A 19,049-nucleotide genomic window follows, 5' to 3' on the forward strand; every position below is an offset into this window, starting at 1 on the left:
ACATCCAGCATGGCGAAGGCTCAAAAGTTTTCTGACTACTGTGAGATATTTGGATTGCCCTTTCTAAACTATGTTACATTGCTGTTGTTTTAGGATGGACCCAGTGATCAATACCCTACTTGCAACAGTTTTTCATTAGTAATAGAACAGTAACTTTATGGCAGCAGTGGAAGTATAACCATTTATATGACTGTGGGACAGGTCTGGTGAAACTTGGGAAGCTGAAAAGAAAGGACAATAGAAGCGGAGTAGGCGAAAGTGACCTCATCACAGTTACAGGCACTTTGGGGTATGACCATGTCAGTAATATGTTTTTTGGTTTTTTTACCTATGTTCTGATCATTATGGTATATTGAATGACTTCCAAATAATTTCTACAAATGAGCAGTTCTGCATCTGAAACTATCTTGTTTTCCTTGTACATGAGATAGTTTATATAGCAGATGATGTTGCTCAACTGATAATCTAGGCACAAAGTGGACAATCTGGTTAAACATTAACAGTGGGAGGGAAGCTAGACCTATCATTAACAAGCTAAAAAACCTTACATTGATCCATTTATATATGACCACCGGCTCACTCTTTCTTGGAGATACAGCTGTGAAAATCTTCTAAGATGTTCAACAAAAGTAATATCATGAAACTACTGTTGCTCTTCCTACTTTCCATTGTTCTTGATAAATCGCAGTGTGCTTTGGACTATGATGATGAGGTTAGAATATCAGTTCTATTTTGTATATTATTATTTTTTTATATATGTATAATTTTTTGTTTTAGATTTCAGAAGATAGGTGCCAACACTACTACATTTTCATATGTATTAAGGAACTCTTAAGTTATGGTCTAAACAAGGCAGAGAGTACTATTGTATTTATTTTCAGCTTGAGTGTTTATTTTAATAATTCTTTTTCCTTCTCTCTCCTGTTCATTTTGCAGGACTCTACTGCTGTACCAGTGGTAAGACTGAATTTTATTTTAAATTCTGCTAAAATCATAAAATGATATAAATGTTCTTATGGTGGATTGCTTTGCATAAACCGAATAAATATTTGGTCATAATTTGCTACCCAATAAATCCCGTACAGAAATGCTTGTTACCAGTTTTATCAATCGTTTCTGAAGCTTTTAAACATTGTTACTCCTCAAGTGACGGGGGGAGGGAAGGTGGCATGGTATAGCCTGATCTCATCAGCTCGGAAGCCAAGCAGGATCAGCCCTGGTTAGTACTTGGAAGGGAGACCAACCAAGGAAGACTCTGCAGAGGAAGGCAATGGCCAACCACCTCTGCTGCTCACTTGCCTTGAAAGTCCCTTGCTGGGGTCCCCGTAAATCAGCTGTGGCTTGAGAGCACTTTCCAGACACACAAAGTTATGGGATACCAATAGAAATTTTATCAATGCATCTGACCCCAGTGAAATTACACAAATTTTTAACAATTATTTTATTTTATTATCAGATTTATACACCGCTATCCCAGCCAGAGCCGGCTCAGGGCGGCTTACAGATCTGAGGATCATTAGTTATTATAGTTATATTACTGTGGTTATATTTTGGGATAATCTAGAGTCTACCTGTAGTTTGGAAGTGATCCGTCATTCCTACATTTTGTATGTGCATGGCATGCAATGCACACTGACAAATAACCACAGGGGGCAAGCACTATCGTAGAAGAGGGGTTGCTCCTCATTCACATGGGTGGGGTTGTCTCTGCTAAAACAATGTCAGCATTATCTCAAATATGTATGCACACATCATCTAAAAACACAGAAATAGTACCCCCTCTTCAGAATCATTGTTCCATTCCTATAAAAATCTATCTGGGTTTCCAGTGTAATCTTCAACACTGGCTTCAATGGCCTTAGAAGGTTTAGGATTGCACTGTTAATGGTTTAGTTAGCAGACTAATCTATAAAATCTCATTCTGTTGATTGATTATCGGTTTTAATTTAGGAGAGCCTTTGTGGACCTCTGAGAGGCTTGAGATTTGGTACTAATACTTGAGAGTTAGTAAGTGGAACCATTCTGTGTGGAGTGATTGCAAATTTGTGTGTTTTGTTGGCCATGCTCTTTTTTACAGTTTTATTGGTCTGTGTTGGAAATTATAGTTGTTACTGGCCTTCCATCACAATTTCTTTTAGGAGAAAGGTGGGCTTATAATTTTAAACAATAATATAAATGAACATATTAAGAGTACTTCAATCAGGTAATGCTACTACTAGTATAAATCAGACCATCTAATTGTCTTCATATTCCTAATAACAAGCTCATAAACAATTGGTCATTTACACAGTTATTTTAATGGACAAAATACCTAAACTTTTCTCATCTTTCATCTTGCAAAGCTCTGTGGGATACACTATAATTATTCCCATTTTAGAAGTGAAGGAAGCTTCCCAAAGGTTGGGGTTTGAACTCTTGTTCAAAAGCCAAAAGAACTGGCATCCCAATCATGGTCTGGTTTTCTGCATGCATTTGTACTTAAGGAGTCCTTACTCATTATTGTGATCCCCTAGGGCCAGTGTAATGAAGACTGGTTTAACCATGTTAACAATGCCATCCTGAATTACACCTGTCTAAACTCATTGAGTTCAGTGGACTTAGAAGGGTATAACTCTGTTGAGATTTGTATAGTAAGTGCTCTGCACTCAGAGCCAAATGGCACATTATGTCATACACGAGTCCACCACAGGGACTCACAACCAGATTGCAGCTGAGAGTTCCCAGTGGGAACTCCATTTAAAAGCATCATGGGGCCCCAATTCAGATCAGATTCAGACTACACAGGAAGAGGAGGTGTTTGGGAAAATGGCACAGGGGTGAAGGCAGGAGCCCTCCCTCTGCATCATTGTTCCATAATATTTTCCTAGTCTTTGAAGACTGTATGAGATAATTTTGTGGACCAAGAGCTGTTAGTGAAACAGAACAAGCATTTTTTGTTTCAGTTTTTTTCTCTTTACTCAGAATGAAACCAGCATGTAATCTTTACTGTCTGTGCTTAGTCATACAACGAATACAAATAAAAGTGTTGACCTGGCAGCTGGTTGGAAGTAATTGCTTCAGATATTTCCTGTGCATTCAGCACTCCTCTCTACCACAACTCAGTCATATCCAACCTGTGCTGTGTGAGCTGTAATTGCTTCCAGTGGAGCACCAGATCAAGTTCAAGGTGCTGGTTCTGATCTTTGAGGCCCTTACTGGTCAGGGACTCACATACCTTCAGGACCACCTCTCTCAGTATGCCCCCAATAGAGCATTACGCTTGGGTAGCAAAAATCTCCTGGTTGGTCCCCGGCCCGAGAGAGATCCGTAATACTTACATAAAAGTCATGATCTTCTTATATGAGTGAATGCACAGATACCTAGTATAGTTGACTATTTCTGCAAATACAATTATGATATAGGATTGAAATGTGGCAGTAAATACACTGTAGTTGGTCATCTTGATTGATACAGATTACGATAGAAGCTGTATTTATTCTTTATTTCTTCCCTCTGATGTTGTACAGATTGAAGGTGAGGGTGAAGGAGTGGATGCACGAGGGCACAGGCCGGTCAACAAACAACGGGAACCAGTTCCAACATTCAGGCCAGCTCCTCCTCCTCCTAGCGGTGGCCTTAGATACCGAGCTCGTCCAACAAAAGCCCCTGCCCGGGGTCAAGCTGTACAGCAGATAGTTTACCCTGACAGCGGAGGCTGCAGACATGCGTCAGAGGAATTGGTAGGTATATTTGCTGTGATACTCCTATGGGAACAGACGGTTTAATAGTAGCAGGTCTCTTTCTGTTTTCAGGGGTTACCTCCGAGTTCAGTGTGTCCTTACAAGGGTTATGACAGGAATCATGTGGCTATGCGTTCACCCTTTGCAGCAGCTCATTGGCATCTCAGAGCATACATGGATGTGTTAGAACATTAATTCCTCATGAATGTGGCTGTTTCTGAGCTACTTTCTGCTTGAATTAGTCTGTATATCTTAGGTGTTGGATCCAGAATAAATGTTCCACTCCTTGTGGGGGGGGGGCAATTTCGATTCCACCTTCTCATGGTAGCCTCCCCCCCCCCATGTCATTCCCCAGGGCATTTCATGGAGATCAGTAGGATGCAGAGGGAAGGCCAGACAGGAAGTTCTGTTCTGTTAATGGAACCCACTCTAGGTGGTTACATTATTTTTGCTTCTTATGTTTTAGCACTGTCATTACTACTATTTAAAAATTTATCTTGTTTACACAGTATGGCACATAATCACTTCACACCCCAACTTCATGATTCTTCTGTTATGAATTATGTACAATGAACTCGTTATCCAGTTTATTGGTTTGTTTACCATTTCTTCATACACACTTAAAAAGCTCCATTTGTATGTACTGACAGTGGTACAAGTACTGTTTCTTTTGTGAGTGCCACTTACCTAGTGGTGTGATTCTGCATCACTCAAGGTATATAAATATATATATACTAGCAGTAAAGCCCGTTGTGAAAGCAATACAACGAGATCTAGAAAGAGGCTCTGGGGGAGTGCTCTGGCTTTGGGCAAACAGTGTCAATTTGCTGTGGTGACCTCAGCAGGGTATAATGACAGAGTCCACTGTTTTCTCCAGAGGAACTGATCTCTGCTACCTGAAGAGCAGTTGTAATTGTGAGTGATCTGTGGCCCTCACCTGGAGACTGGCAGCAATTGTTACCCAGGACAAAGTGGCTGGTTTGGAGGGTGGAGTCTATGGCACTGTAACCTGTCTGCGGTCCCCATCTCCCCGGGCAGCTTTTAAAACATTATCCTGGGACCTACACACCACCAGACATTCCAACTGCCTTGCGGGGGGGGGGGTGAGTTTGAGGTGTGGAATGCAGTGAAGTCCAATCAGCTTCCATATGCAAAAGACCTTGAAGGTTCCATATGCAATTGACATTCCAACTGCCTTGCGGGGGGGGGGGTGAGTTTGAGGTGTGGAATGCAGTGAAGTCCAATCAGCTTCCATATGCAAAAGACCTTGAAGGTTCCATATGCAATTGACATTCCAACTGCCTTGCGGGGGGGGGGGTGAGTTTGAGGTGTGGAATGCAGTGAAGTCCAATCAGCTTCCATATGCAAAAGACCTTGAAGGTTCCATATGCAATTGACATTCCAACTGCCTTGCGGGGGGGGGGGTGAGTTTGAGGTGTGGAATGCAGTGAAGTCCAATCAGCTTCCATATGCAAAAGACCTTGAAGGTTCCATATGCAATTGACATTCCAACTGCCTTGCGGGGGGGGGGGTGAGTTTGAGGTGTGGAATGCAGTGAAGTCCAATCAGCTTCCATATGCAAAAGACCTTGAAGGTTCCATATGCAATTGACATTCCAACTGCCTTGCGGGGGGGGGGGTGAGTTTGAGGTGTGGAATGCAGTGAAGTCCAATCAGCTTCCATATGCAAAAGACCTTGAAGGTTCCATATGCAATTGACATTCCAACTGCCTTGCGGGGGGGGGGGTGAGTTTGAGGTGTGGAATGCAGTGAAGTCCAATCAGCTTCCATATGCAAAAGACCTTGAAGGTTCCATATGCAATTGACATTCCAACTGCCTTGCGGGGGGGGGGGTGAGTTTGAGGTGTGGAATGCAGTGAAGTCCAATCAGCTTCCATATGCAAAAGACCTTGAAACACTGGGCGGGACTGCACAAAGCAGCCAGTCAACCCAGCCAGCGTCTTCTGACTGACAGTTCAAGCGTCCATACACTAAAGGAGTGCATTTTAGAACTTTGGCACCCACTATTCAATTATATATAAGGAGAGATATAAATCCTAATCGACTGCATTTGTAACTAGGTCTTTTTTTAAAAAGGGAGTGCTATGTCCAACTGGATGTGAGCTGCAAACTGCACTGGTAAAACAGGAAAGAACAGTGAAACCATCTATTGCAGATCTAGACAAGAAAATACGTGCCCTAGAAAGAACCTCTTCCACTTTCTATGAGTTCACCAACCAACTGGATCAGCGGTTAACGAAAAGACAGAAACAAGTAAAAGGTAACCATTGCCTGTGTTATTTATCCCATTAGTAAACTGGTGTGCAGACCAAGCTGTTTTGCTCTTGGTTTCAGTGGAAAAGACTCCTCTAGGAAGGCTACAAATAATGAGCACTGTGAGGTGAGCCAGTTCACATGACCAGACTGAGCTCTGGGTACTCCCTCAGCAACTTGAAGTCAACCAGTGATGGGGTACTGGCACTGCAATTAACTACCCAGCACAAACTGTGACATCTTCAAGACTCATTCACAGAAGGTCTCAAACTTTCCCAAGTTTTCTGAACATGTGTAGTACCTGTGATGTGGGTTGAGTGGATCTATATAGTCTTACACACGTGTGTGTCATGTGACTGCTTCCAGATGCAACTGATTTGTGAGACACCCTATATTAATTGTGTCACTTTTCAACCATAATCCTGGTCAAAGTAGCCTTTTTGTTAAGCCTTGGGAATGTAAAACCTGTTTAAGCATCATGCATTAAAACCAGCACATTAATAATGACCTCATTTGGTCACGGGAACTGACCCTCAGTTTAAGAAATTAGGGCAATGATTCTTGGCCAGAGTAGTGGGTCAGATTATCCACTGTGTCCCTCAAATGTTTGACCAGGTAAAAAATGGAAGGCAAAACTTTTTTTATATAAACTACTTTATAAACTACTTTATATGTTTATAAACTACTTTAATCAGGTTGCCATCTTGTTAGGGTTTTTTTTAAAAAAAAATCTGTTTATAAGAATTTTCTTTTTTCTAGATAATGAGAATATAATTTCTGAATACAACAAAGAGGTTGAGCAGCATTACATTTTCATCAAAGAGAACATGGACAGCAACATACCATCTAATCTGAAAATACTTCGTAGTATTGTGGACACTTTGCACCAAAAATTAGAAAAACTGGAAAGCGTTGTCACATCCCAGTTGGACAGCTGCCAGACTCCTTGTACAGTTTCATGCAATATCCCAGTTGTCTCTGGCAAAGGTAACATTTCATATCCTTTTTTTATCTTGCTCTACAGTTAGGTATATAGGCAGCCTTCAAGAAGCTACCAGGGCATTGCACAAAGAACCTTATTAGAGGTACTTCCAAACTTCTAATCTGATTTTCTCCTTAGATTTCAGAGATCCAAATTACAAAGTCTGGTTTCCAAAGTGGAGCATTAAAAGCTTTGTTGTTACATTTTTTTTAATTTCCAAGTTTGGTATAAATCATTGTACATGGGCAGTTTGCTGTCTTCTAGGCAATTGCACATTTCCACCTGATTTATACTTGCTTGTTGATAAAACACAGCCAAAAAAAAAAAAAAAGCAGCAATCTTGACTGTGATTGTACCAGGGGTGGACTGGGAGGGAAAGCTGGGGAAGAGCCCCTCCCCAAAGAACAGACGGAGAGGCAGCTTGGTTGCCCTGCCCCTGCCCACCCAAAGGAGAAAGGGAGAGTCACCCTGCCTGCCCATGCAGGCCCCATGCAACTCTTGTGCCACTGGGCTGGTCCAGCCCAGGTGAGGGGAGGCCATCAACCTACCTGGAAAAGCCCTGGTGGCCATAATGGCCAGTCCACCTCTGTGTATATAATTGCATGAAGAGTCCTTTTCTATGGTGTTTTACCAATGCAGATAAGTGCATGTGTGCGTCAGTAAAGCACTGGCACAATCACTGCTACAATTGTATCAGGATTGTTTCTTACAGTATTTTATCAGTGTGCGCGTGCACAGTGGTAACATATCGGGAGAAAGATATAAAGGAGCTGAATGAGCAGAAAACTGCACATGCTCAGTTCTCCTAGTTAAACCAGACTTAATGAGGAGCACACAGTGAAATTCCAGAACAATAAAGGAAAAATCCACTTGTGCCACATTGCCCACTTTTATCAGGTATAGTAGTGCTGCAGTGAGCAAACAATAACCAGAAGGAAGCCTATCAGTGTCTTCTCTTTTTTGTTTGCACTTTCCACTTTTGTGAGCGCCCCACCTTTTGCAGTGCCTCAGGTAGTTCCACCTACAGTTACAGCTTCTGAGTTATGGCTGGCTGCTGATACCTGAGAGTGCAGCAACCCTACAAAAAACCCTTCTCTCTCACCTTCTTATCAACTCCCTATTATGAAGAGATCTAAAACGATCCTACTGATGTTTCACTGCCCTTTCTTTTCAACCAGTTGATGCATGCATGGGCATCAGGCCTCTGACATCTCAGGTTTATTGAATGAAAACTCCATTGCACTGAATCCTGAAAGAGTTCACATCTTGAAAGAGATCACAGCTTCCATAGTAGTTCAATAAAATTTATCAGGATTTTTTTGGGAGGGGGGATTTCTAAATATAATTCCCAAGAGCACTGTTGACTTCCACAGGGTATGGGCCACAGACGTAAATACACATTAGACATCCTGTATGTAAGGAGTTTGAATAGATTTCGTTGTTTGCTCCCATTACAGAGTGTGAAGACATAATTAGGAAAGGAGGCGAAACATCAGAATTGTACCTTATTCAACCTGATCCTATTTTCAAACCTTACAGAGTTTACTGTGACATGACCACAGAAAATGGAGGTGAGTGTTAAGGAAGTCATAATAGTCATGTTTTTTTCACTGTCTGTCTTCAGTAGCTTCTACAGGCAAACATGGGTGTGGTCTGTGATTCTAACTATGAAATTAGTTTCTTAAAAAAATAAATATAATACACAGTTTCTAAAAATGTGATAGAGATTTTAATTTTGTTGAGTTTACGCCCTCTATAGTTTTTTGTATTATAGATGCAATCCTGCCAAAGTTAAGCCCTTTGTTAAATTCCAGTGATTCAACGAGAGAGAGACTGATATCAATTGGACTAAAAAGCACTGAACTTTGGCTGGATAATATCTTATAAAGTTTATTTCTGTGTCAAATATGTTGTAGCTTGCCTTTGAGAGAGGGAGGAATTAATTTCTGTAGATGCATAACTAGCTGCCAGTGAAATCACTGGATTTTAAGTGCTCCACTAGCCACCAGAGTCCCAGTATTATCTGAGGTATTTAGAGCTGCCAACTCGGGGTTCAGAAATTCCTGGATATCTAGGGGTGATGCCAGGGGAGGGCAGAGTTTGGGAAGTGGAGGTAGTTTGGGGGACGTGTGAGCTCTGTGGTATACCACCAAATCTGTCCTCCAAAGCTGCCGTTTCCTCCAGAGGAACTGGTCTCTGACGTCTGGAGATAATTCCGGGAGAACTCCAGGCCCCGCCTGGAGGGTGGCAATCCTAGTGGTATTTAGGTTTACCAAGTTGTGTGAGAAATGGGAGAAGTTCCCAACAGATTGTGCACTTTCTGTGGAAAGCACACAGATCATATTTAGTAAAATAAAGCATTTTAAGACTCAAAACATTTAAGCTGAATTAGTGATGGCTTTGGAAATGGCCTGTGCCAGGATATTTCATTTTTTAAAAAAATGAAATGATATTAGTTCATGAGAAATAATCATTACATTTGGATGTCCCTCTCCCAATTTGACAGGCTGGACTCTTATTCAGAACCGCCAAGATGGCAGTGTTGGTTTTGGAAGAACATGGGATTCATACAAAAAAGGGTTTGGAAATATTGCATTGAGTGGTGGAAAGAACTATTGTGACACGCCAGGTAAGAATTTGACTTTGAACAGCTGGTAATAATAAATTAATCCCTGCTGTTGCTCCTTGTGCAGAAAGTGAGGTCTCTTATCTTACGCTTCAGCTAAGTTGTGAGTACTTGTGCTGTTCTTTTGTGTGAGCTCACAAATAGGGGAACTGGTCTTGTCATTTACGTCTTGAGCCCAACACTTGTAAGACTGAGGCTGCTCTCTTGAGCTTTTGTGCATTTATGCATGGTTCTGGGATTTAACCCCACATTTTAGTCAAAGGGGGATATTTTGTCTCAGTTCTCTCCCCTCTCTCCTCATCAGGCTGACCTTCCATTTTAATGTAGTCTCTGCAAAGCTTTCTTGAAAGTCCTTCAGTCAATTTGTTTTTGTTGTGTCACAGGTGAATATTGGCTTGGAAATGAAAGAATCAGCCAGCTAACCAAAACAGGACCTACTGAAGTTTTAATTGAACTGGAAGACTGGAATGGTGATAAAGTTAAGGCACATTATGAACGATTCAGTGTGCAGGGAGAAGCAAACAAGTACCAGCTCTCTGTTAGTAACTATAAGGGAACAGCTGGAAATGCTCTTATGGAAGGAGCTTCGCAGCTGCAAGGCGTGAACCGAACAATGACTGTCCATAATGGCATGTTTTTCAGCACTTTTGACAGAGACAATGATAGATGGTATGTGTATTTTCATCTGCCATTCTTCTTCACATATTAGAAACTTCACATATCAGAAACTTCTGCTTCTTTATGGATACCAATTCTTTTCATGATTTCTCACCATCTTTTATTTCTTTATCTTGCCTGTTGGTGTGATTATCTCCTTACTCTGTTCCTGGATGTACAAATTTTGGCTTGATACATGAAATACTAAAAGAAACACCTGTTGTTTTTAATTGTGAGGAACCTGTACAGAAGATTTGGCATTCAGAGCTATGTCAAAGGCAAAGGGAGAAGGGAGGCTGGGTAATTAAACGGGGATAAAAATATACATATGATAAGTTGCTTAAAACTAATGATTGGCATGCTCGATGATAAAATGGATAAACTATAATTTTAAGACATGTGTAACTGGAGATGGATTGCTTTACAAATGCTGCAATTCTTTGCTCACCTAGCATTACATAGCCCTTATTGAAATCATTGGGCTGGATCCATTAAATCCCTTTGATAAACTTGTTAAAGGATGTCTTTCTCCATCTGGGGAAGGTTTAGGAGAAGGGAGTACTTGAAACCAATTCATTCCGTCCTGGTTGGCTCATAGGCTCCAGTGTGGACCTCTAAAGTCCCCACCCCCCCCGAGCTGTAGCCTGGAGAATATTATTAAGAATACAATAGATCCTCACTATTTGTAGGGATCCATTCCTGGAATCACTGTGAATGATGACATTTGTGAATACTGGGAGGCAGAGAATGTGCTGCCTCTCAGTAGCAGAACAGCCATATTTCCTGCAAAATGTAAGCAAAAGCCTGAAGGAAACCACATCACATTGTTTGGACAATGAATAAATAAAATGAAGAATCATTAATCTGTGAATGATGAGGGTGTACTGTGTGCAGTACATTTTGTCTGGAGGACTGTGAGGCAATCTTCTGAGATAGAAATGTTGATTTAAGAGGGCAGACCTTATTAAAGCAAGGTATTATTTTATTTATTTATTTATTTATTTGATTTATATCTCACCCTCCCCACCGAAGCAGGCTCTGAATTCACAATTACGTGTCTGTTGGAAGTGAAGAGAATATTCACAGGGAATGTACCTAATGTCTTATGAGGGCGCAGGTGTCTTGATCAACAACACTGATTTCTGTGTTTTCCCTCACAGGACGACAGACCCCAAAAAACAGTGTGCTAAGGAAGATGCTGGTGGTTGGTGGTATAATCGCTGTCATTCAGCCAATCCAAATGGCAGATACTACTGGAATGGAGTGTATACACCAGATATGACAAAACATGGAACAGATGATGGAGTTGTATGGATGAATTTTAAAGGGTCTTGGCATTCACTGAAGAAAGTGAGCATGAAAATTCGGCCCTTCTTCCAACAATAATAATTATCAAAATAAATAGTAATAAGATTTTTTGCTCACATCTTTCCATGATACTCGATCTTGACTTTTCATGAAAGTAATAAGAAAAAATTACCTATGTGTATAAAAGCCAAGATATTATGCATAATATGTGACTAAAATTGTACCATGAAAACAGCCTGCAAATATTATTTGTGATGTGAACAAGACATGCACTACTGAAACTACTTAGTTAGCCCATTTCCCCTCCCAGTATTAAAATGTTCTATTCCATTTAAAATTGAATTCAGATCCCTGAATATAGAAGTCTTGTGATACCTTGAAGACTGACTTTTATTCTAGCATGAACCTGTAGACTAGAGTTTACTTGGTAAGATGCATGTACCCAGGCCTCATTAGGCAGACACATATATATTTGTAAACAGCAGGATCAAAGGACCATGAAATGCAGGATAAGCAAGGCAAGATTTAAGTGATCAAGAAAAAAATACAGACCATTCACAATAGCTGTAATTGGTAATAACTTCTAATTCAGGCTGGAGTCCATCTAGTCCTGCATTCTGCTTCAAATAGTGGCCTGCCAGATGCCTCCAGTTCACATGAAGGCAAAACCTCTCTCCTGTTATTTGTCCTCAGCATTTGATATTCAGATGTATAATACTTCTGAACATGGAGGTTCCTGTGCATACGGGCATTCCATTTATTTAAAGTGACATGTTCAAGCAAAGCTCACTCTTGCAGATCTTGCTTGCTTGTGTACCTATGCATTAAAATGTTTACTTCATTTGTCATCTGCCTTCCTCATTGACACTCAAGGTGGATTGCAGAATTATAAAAGATAAGGTAATACGGACAGTATAGTGCATACTATGAACAATGCAATAAAACTAGATTTCAGGAATGAAAAAACAATGAAGTACAAGCAGTGTCATATGTCACATACGCTGGATATCGCAATTAGAGAACCAAAGTCCAATAAGCTGGATTTCACAAATACAAGATGCTGAACTTCCGGCAGCATAGATCATCCAGTAAGCAATGCAGTACAAAAAGGGGAAGGAAAAATTGCCTCACAATTTCACAGATGGTTACAATTAAAACTTTATTGGTGGTGGTGGAAAGTGCTGTCAAATTGCAGCCAACTTATGACGACCCTGTAGGGTTTTCAAGGCCAGAGATGTTCAGAAGTGGTCTGCCACTGCCTGCCTCTGCATAGCAGCCCTCGACTTCCTTGCTGGTCTCCCATCCAAGTACTAACCAGGGGTAACCTTACTTAGCTTCCGGGATCTGATGAGCCTGGGCTAGCCTGGGTCAGCCAAGTCAGGGCAAAACGTTACCACCTTTATAGAAAATGCCCTTCCTGCAGAGTTCTGTTTTACGACCCCTTCTTTCCCTTTAAGCAAATGCCCTCTTGAGCACTACAGTTTTAGACATTTTTTGAAATGATAGATATGTGGGAGTCATTCATACCTCACCACTGCATCAGCTGAACTTCATCCAGTTCAGTTATTGAAGGTGATTCATTACATGCTAACACTTAAGTCCAAACATGTTAATTATGTTAATTCAACTCCAAGCCGTGATATTTTAGCAAGGTCCTTTGCTGATTTAAAATGCTTCCATCTGTTCTGACTTGCAGGCTAAGTGGGGAGTAGATCTAGTACCTGCTTGACCTTTTCCTGTTTACTTATTTACTTAATTTATATTCCACTTTTCTCCCCAATGAAAATCCAAAATGGCATAAAATACTCCGCAGTCCTTCATTTTGTGCTCATAACTATTCTGTAAGGTAGAGAGAGAGTGACTGGCTCTAGGTCACCCAGCAACCTTTCATGGGAGACTGGGGATTTGACCCTAGGTCTCCCAGATCCTGGTCCAGTACTGCAATTACTACACCACACTGGCTCTAAATGGAAAGATTCAGATCTTACTGATGGATGAGTCTTTGGGGGTATGAGAGCCAGCAACCACACTCTTAATTTATGCCCATCTTGGCCTTTAAAATCATGCCATGGAAAGGTATTAAGGGTCTTTGGTTACAATGCCTCTCATTGAGGTTCTTCCTAGTGTTTCAAAGTAAACAGTTACTAGACCTCTGCTTGTAAAAACTCCATTGACTAAGGATGAAGCAACCAGTTGTAGGCAGTTGTAAGTTGCTATTTCAGTGGAAGGTGATAGAGGATCTGGTGATAGAGCAGCTCCAGGGGTTCTTGGATGAGGCAACTACCTTCTGTTTTCAGGGCTGGGTTTGGAAATCAAACAACTTTGAGTGCATTGGACGATGATCTTCACTTAGGCAGGGAAAAGTCATCCCTGTTAATACTGTTCCATCTTTCAGTGGCCTTTCATACAGTTGACCATTCCATCTTTATTTACTGGTTGGGACAAGCGGGGGGTTGTGAGACTCATGGGGGAATCCCATCCCCCCCTTACCCTCTGAGCCCTGGCGCAGTTTCCTTCCAATCCCAGCCCCCTCCCCCCATTGCAGAGCCTCTGCAGCTGCCTCCAGGCCTGGCCACGATGGTGGCAGAGATTAGGAGTTTCTGCGGTGTCAGAGCATCTTCTGGATACTGCTGCGACTGCAGCTGGGCCCAGAACAGGCATGTGTAGACAGTGGTATTATTTTGGAGAGATTTTTTAAAAAACCTACCAATGTATTTTCTTAGTTTCAGATTTTTCTGCAAACCAGGGGTTTCCTGTGTGGCTCCAGTCCAAAGATTTAGATATCCACAGATGGGGCCACACTTCACTACTAGCATATACAAGTGGAAACTCAGAAGGATTTGTGGGAGGCAGCTCATTCCCCCCTCCTCCACTATTTCATCTTTCTTCCCCTCCCCATTGCCTCTTCCCTTTTCCTATTTCCTTCCTTCTCACCCAAGGGCCAACCTCCCTTTATCTGCCTCTTTGTCTTAAGCTTTCCCTCCCCCACCCTGGCAAACTCTACTTAGGAAAACTGTGGCCCAATTTGTGTGGAGCTGGTCACTGGGCAAGGCATACTTGTACGGCAGGATATCCTCAAGAACTTGTCAGGGAGAACCTCACTTTTCCTCCTAGCAACATCCATATCATCTCCCCTTTCCCTCCCCCATTCTCTCCTTCTCTCCCATTCATCAAACCGTATTTTATCTACTTCTGATCTTCAGCTGTATTTATTATTTATTTACTTCATTTCTACCTCACCTTTCTCCACAGTGGGAATCAAAGCAGCTTACTTTATTCTCCTCTCCTCCTTTTTATCCTCACAACAACCCTGTGAAGTAGGTTAGGCTGAAAATCACCCAGTGAGCTTCCATAGCAAGATGGGGGTTTGAACATGGGTTTCTCAGACCCTACTTTGAAGCTACACCACAATGGCTTTTATAGCCAGGCCTAGGTGAGTCATGCAAGCTGGGTGGTATCATCACTCAATGGTTGCTGCTGACCCTGGCCCCAATGAGTCCTCCCTCAAAGGGCCCTAGGGTTGCCATTCCCCAGTTGGGGGCGAGGGATTCTTGATTTTGTGGGCTCTTGCTTGCCGCTGGCCAGCTGGCCGGGGGAAGACCCCCCCCAAACAGCAATGTTGCCAGACATAAATATGACATCACAATGTCACCCTGGGGGGTGACTTTCTGGTTTTTGGGCAAAACTCTATGATTCAAGGCTGATTTTACCATAAGGTTTTGCCCAAAAATCAGAGCACTGCCCCCAACAGCCCTAACGTCCCAACGTCCCTTCTGCATGATGTAGGCATGTTGCATGACATCACTTCCAATGACGTAGGCACGTCATGTGACAATGCTTCCAGCTCCCAGAACATCTCCCTCATCCCCCCGCTGGGCCTTCCCCTGCCTTTTACTGACAGACCAAGCTTAGAATGCTGTGGTTACCTAGGAGTGACCATTGAGGGCTTCTGTTTCTTAAAATTACACACACTTCCTTTATTATTTTGGGGTTTTTTTAACGGCAGTGTTTTTTGGGTTTTTTAAAGATTTCAGACTCTTCTGCAAACCTGGAGCAGATTCCAGGTTTGTAGAAAGGTCTGTCTTGTCCAGTCATAGCTCCAGTCACTAAATTTAAGTATCCTCAGATCTGGCTGACTTTGCTAATAGTATATATAAGTGGGGACCTGATAGAAACTTGTGGGGAGGATGCATCCCTCCCCACTAGCTTCATTCCCTCTTCCTTCTTCTCTAATCATCTTCCTCCTCTTTCTCATCCCCTCTCCTTATGTCAATCTTCCCCACCTCTCTTTCTCCCTCTCCCATTCTGTTAATTCCCCCCGTCACTTTCTCCTCCTCTCCTTCTTTGACAATCTCCCCCCTTTTTCTCCCATTTCCTTTCCCTGTCAATCTACCCCCTATATCTTTTGTCCCCCAGCTCTTCTCCATCAATCTATCCCAGTTTGGTGTAGTGGTTAAGTGTGCGGACTCTAATCTGGGAGAACCGGGTTTGATTCCCCACTCCTCCACTTGCACCTGCTGATGTGACCTTGGGTCAGTCACAAGCTCTGGCACAGCTGTCCTTGAAAAAGAGCAGTTTGTGTGAGAGTTCTCTCAGCCCCACCCACCTCATAGGGTGTCTGTTGTGGGGAGGGGAAGGGAAAGGAGTTTGTAAGCCGCTCTGAGACACCTTTGGGTAGTGAAGGGCGGGGTATAAATCCAATCTCTTCTCTTCTTCTTCTTCTTCTTCTTCTTCTTCCCCTTCTGTGTCAACCCCATTTCCTACCCTCTTTCTCCCATTCCTTTATGTCAACCTACCCCCATTTCTTTTGACCCCACCTCTTCTCTGTCAATCTATCCCTCCCCTTCTCTGTCAACCTACCCTTTATGTCCCCACTTTTTCTCCCTCTATCCTTATATTTCAGCCTACCCCCTCTCCCTTTTGTCCCCATCCCTTCTCTATCAATCTACCACTCCCTTCTCTGTCAACCTACCCCCTCTCTAATTCGTTAACCCCCCTTGTCAACATTCCCCCCCCAGCTCTCTTCCGCCCCCTCCTTACCTTACCAGCCACAGCAGCTGAAGTATCAGGAAGCTGCTCCAGGCCCAGAGTGGCTCCCTTGTCGCCAAGCCAGACATGGCTCCTGGCCCAGCTGTGTCGCCGTTGTTTGCAGAAACATCTGTTTGGGGTAAGTGTAGCCCCAATCCACATACTTAGATATCCACAGATGGGGGCCACACTTTAGAAATAGATATATAGATGATGATGGTATGAGACTGGTGGAAACTGCTGCCATGTGAAAATATCCCTTGCATCCTTCTTGATTAATTAGGGAGCCTCCGTTTCTTGGATTACTAAACTCCACACTTTATAAGTCAATTTTCTAGTTCTGTTTCTAGCTATGGTTTCTTAAACAGCTTCCTCTCAAGTCTCTCAGGAGAATTATGTGTTAAACTAGGAAACAATACAATAGTGGCCTTTAAGCTCTTTTAATATTGTCACAAACCATGTAGTTCCTATAACATACCGAGTTTACGAATGTGAGTATAAGCCAGTTGGTTGCTTTCTACAGTTTCAGACTGGATAATTTTTCATAAATGATTCTCAAAGATGTATATAAAGCATGATGTTGCTCCTAATTCTATAAACTGCATGCCTCATTTTCATATTGACAGGAATTAGGGTTGCCAAGTCAATTTTTCTTACTGGCGGGGGAGCCTCGCTGGGCTCCGGGAGCTGTCTGTCGATGCGACGCGCGACGTCGATCACGTTGAGGGCCTGGCCCCGATCATCGGAGGGAAAACCATAGAGTTTTCCCTCTGACGATCGGGGCCATGCCCCCAACGTGATCGACGTGGTTGTGTCACCTCCGGAGACGCAGCCACACTGTGCTTCGGGGGGCGGAGTCCCCCCGGGGCCCGATTCCGCAGGGGTGGGAATCGGGCCTCCGAAGCGGGGGTTTACCCGCCCCCACTTGGCAGCCCTAACAGGAATCCACACAACACTTAAGTCCTGCCACAATGTCTGCATTGGCTCCAAATCTGCCCTTGGCACTATCTCTTCACCAGTTTCTCCCTTTCTGCTGCTCCTTCCCAGGCTTCTGTCGTAAGGAATCTTCTATTTCTTCCAGCCACATTACTGCTTCTCCTTCCTAGATCTAGCTCATGTTCCCTGAAGGTTGTATTGCCTGGAGCTACACAGGGTGGCATTGCTACCACCACTGCCGGATCCTCATTCTCCCTTATTTCTATAATGTAGATTCAGAGTAGGGCTGAGTAAAGAGTGAGCATAAACTCTTCAGACAACCAGGACCCTGCCCATGTTCTACATACACTTTTCCATGGTGTGAATTCAAAAACAAAGGAAAGGAGGAGAAGCTGCAATGGCCTTAGCATTGACAGACCAATAAACTGCTTTACTAATCATGGCTTCTAATTATATTCAGGGGACCAGCTTTATATAAAGCTTAACTACAGCTCTCATTCCCCTAAACCACCCACCCTTAAATATTTTGCTAAGTCCCTGTTTTTTGCAACACCTTTGTCATTTTGGCCTATACGCCCCAGAAAGTCTTGAGGTGTTTCCATAATCTCCTCCTTCCTCTAACAGGGACAAAGTTTGGAAACAGGTTGCTACAGACCCTCAGCTTGCTCCTTACTCTCCTCCTGTTCTCCTTCGGGCTCCATTGTGGCATTTTCCCATGTGCCTAGTATATCAGCCTTGCTGAGGTTCTGTTGCTAGAGGCTCTACCCTCTCCACAGAAGAAGGATGTTTCTTTGAACACCATATTGAAGGTTTGGGGCAACTAAAAAGTTTTTTTTTTCCCCTCCAGCATTTTAAATGCTAGTTGGTTCCAGCTGTCTCGCTTCCAATGTTTCTTATTCTATAGAACCATCGTAGTAGAAGACCAAGCTGTGTATTAAAAAAGAAGAAGAAGAAGCTACTCTACTGAACCTATTGGGACTGTACCTGTTCAGAATGCTGGAGCTGACAGGAAACAGTATGCTCTGATCACCCACATTTAAACTCCTGCCTATGGAAAGCAAGCATTCTAGCAGGATTTGTTTTCGCCTAGACCATTCTCTGATGAGCTAGTTTTTTATGTGCTGGAAATTTTGGATAGGATTTTCTATCAGTTGAATTTTTAAAAAGACACTCTCCCGTCTCTGTACCATGTATTTCCCCCCAAATGTAGATTAGCCTTGGGTCAGTTTGGTTTAGCAGTTAAGTGTGTGGACTCTAATCTGGGAGAACCAGGTTTGATTCCCCACTCCTCCAGTTGCACCTGCTGGATGACCTTGGGCAAGCCGTAGTTCTGGCACAGCTGTTCTTGAAAAAGAGCAGTTTCTATTCAGAGCTCTCTCAGCCTCACCTACCTCACAGGGTGTGTGTTGTGAGGAGGGGAAGGGAAAGGAGTTTGTAAGCCATTCTGAGACTCCTTTGGGTAGTGAAGGGCAGGGTATAAATCCAATCTTTTCTTCTTCCTCCTTATAATATTGTTTAAT

The 19,049-nt window shown here is 42.7% G+C and overlaps 1 protein-coding gene across 2 annotated transcripts; it reads left to right on the forward strand.

The window, feature by feature from the left end:
* Nucleotides 1–616: 616 nt before the first annotated feature.
* FGB (fibrinogen beta chain) lies at nt 617–11,643 on the forward strand. Of its 2 annotated transcripts, none has more exons than XM_015410072.1 (9): nt 617–712; nt 937–957; nt 3,507–3,719; nt 5,816–5,999; nt 6,752–6,979; nt 8,432–8,545; nt 9,481–9,603; nt 9,984–10,275; nt 11,418–11,643. In XM_015410072.1, exons 1-9 carry the CDS (start codon nt 617–619, stop codon nt 11,641–11,643), a joined length of 1,497 nt encoding a protein of 498 aa, XP_015265558.1. The 2 variants fall into 2 exon arrangements, with proteins under 2 accessions (XP_015265558.1, XP_015265559.1); XM_015410073.1 differs by lacking the exon at nt 937–957 and adding an exon at nt 3,268–3,280 and having other exon boundaries at nt 638–712; nt 3,526–3,719.
* Nucleotides 11,644–19,049: the final 7,406 nt, after the last annotated feature.

This window comes from Gekko japonicus, unplaced genomic scaffold (assembly GCF_001447785.1).
Source record: "Gekko japonicus isolate JY-2015 unplaced genomic scaffold, Gekko_japonicus_V1.1 scaffold326, whole genome shotgun sequence".
Classification (NCBI taxonomy): Eukaryota; Metazoa; Chordata; class Lepidosauria; order Squamata; family Gekkonidae; genus Gekko; species Gekko japonicus.

Excerpts from the sequence above, each read along its gene's own strand:
- FGB (XM_015410072.1), top strand. The coding sequence starts at position 617 with ATGTTCAACAAAAGTAATATCATGAAACTACTGTTGCTCTTCCTACTT. Across the intron at positions 9,604-9,983 it reads GAACTATTGTGACACGCCAG|GTGAATATTGGCTTGGAAAT; the intron begins GTAAGAATTTGA and ends GTTGTGTCACAG. Across the intron at positions 10,276-11,417 it reads GACAATGATAGATGGTATGT|GACGACAGACCCCAAAAAAC; the intron begins GTATTTTCATCT and ends TTTCCCTCACAG.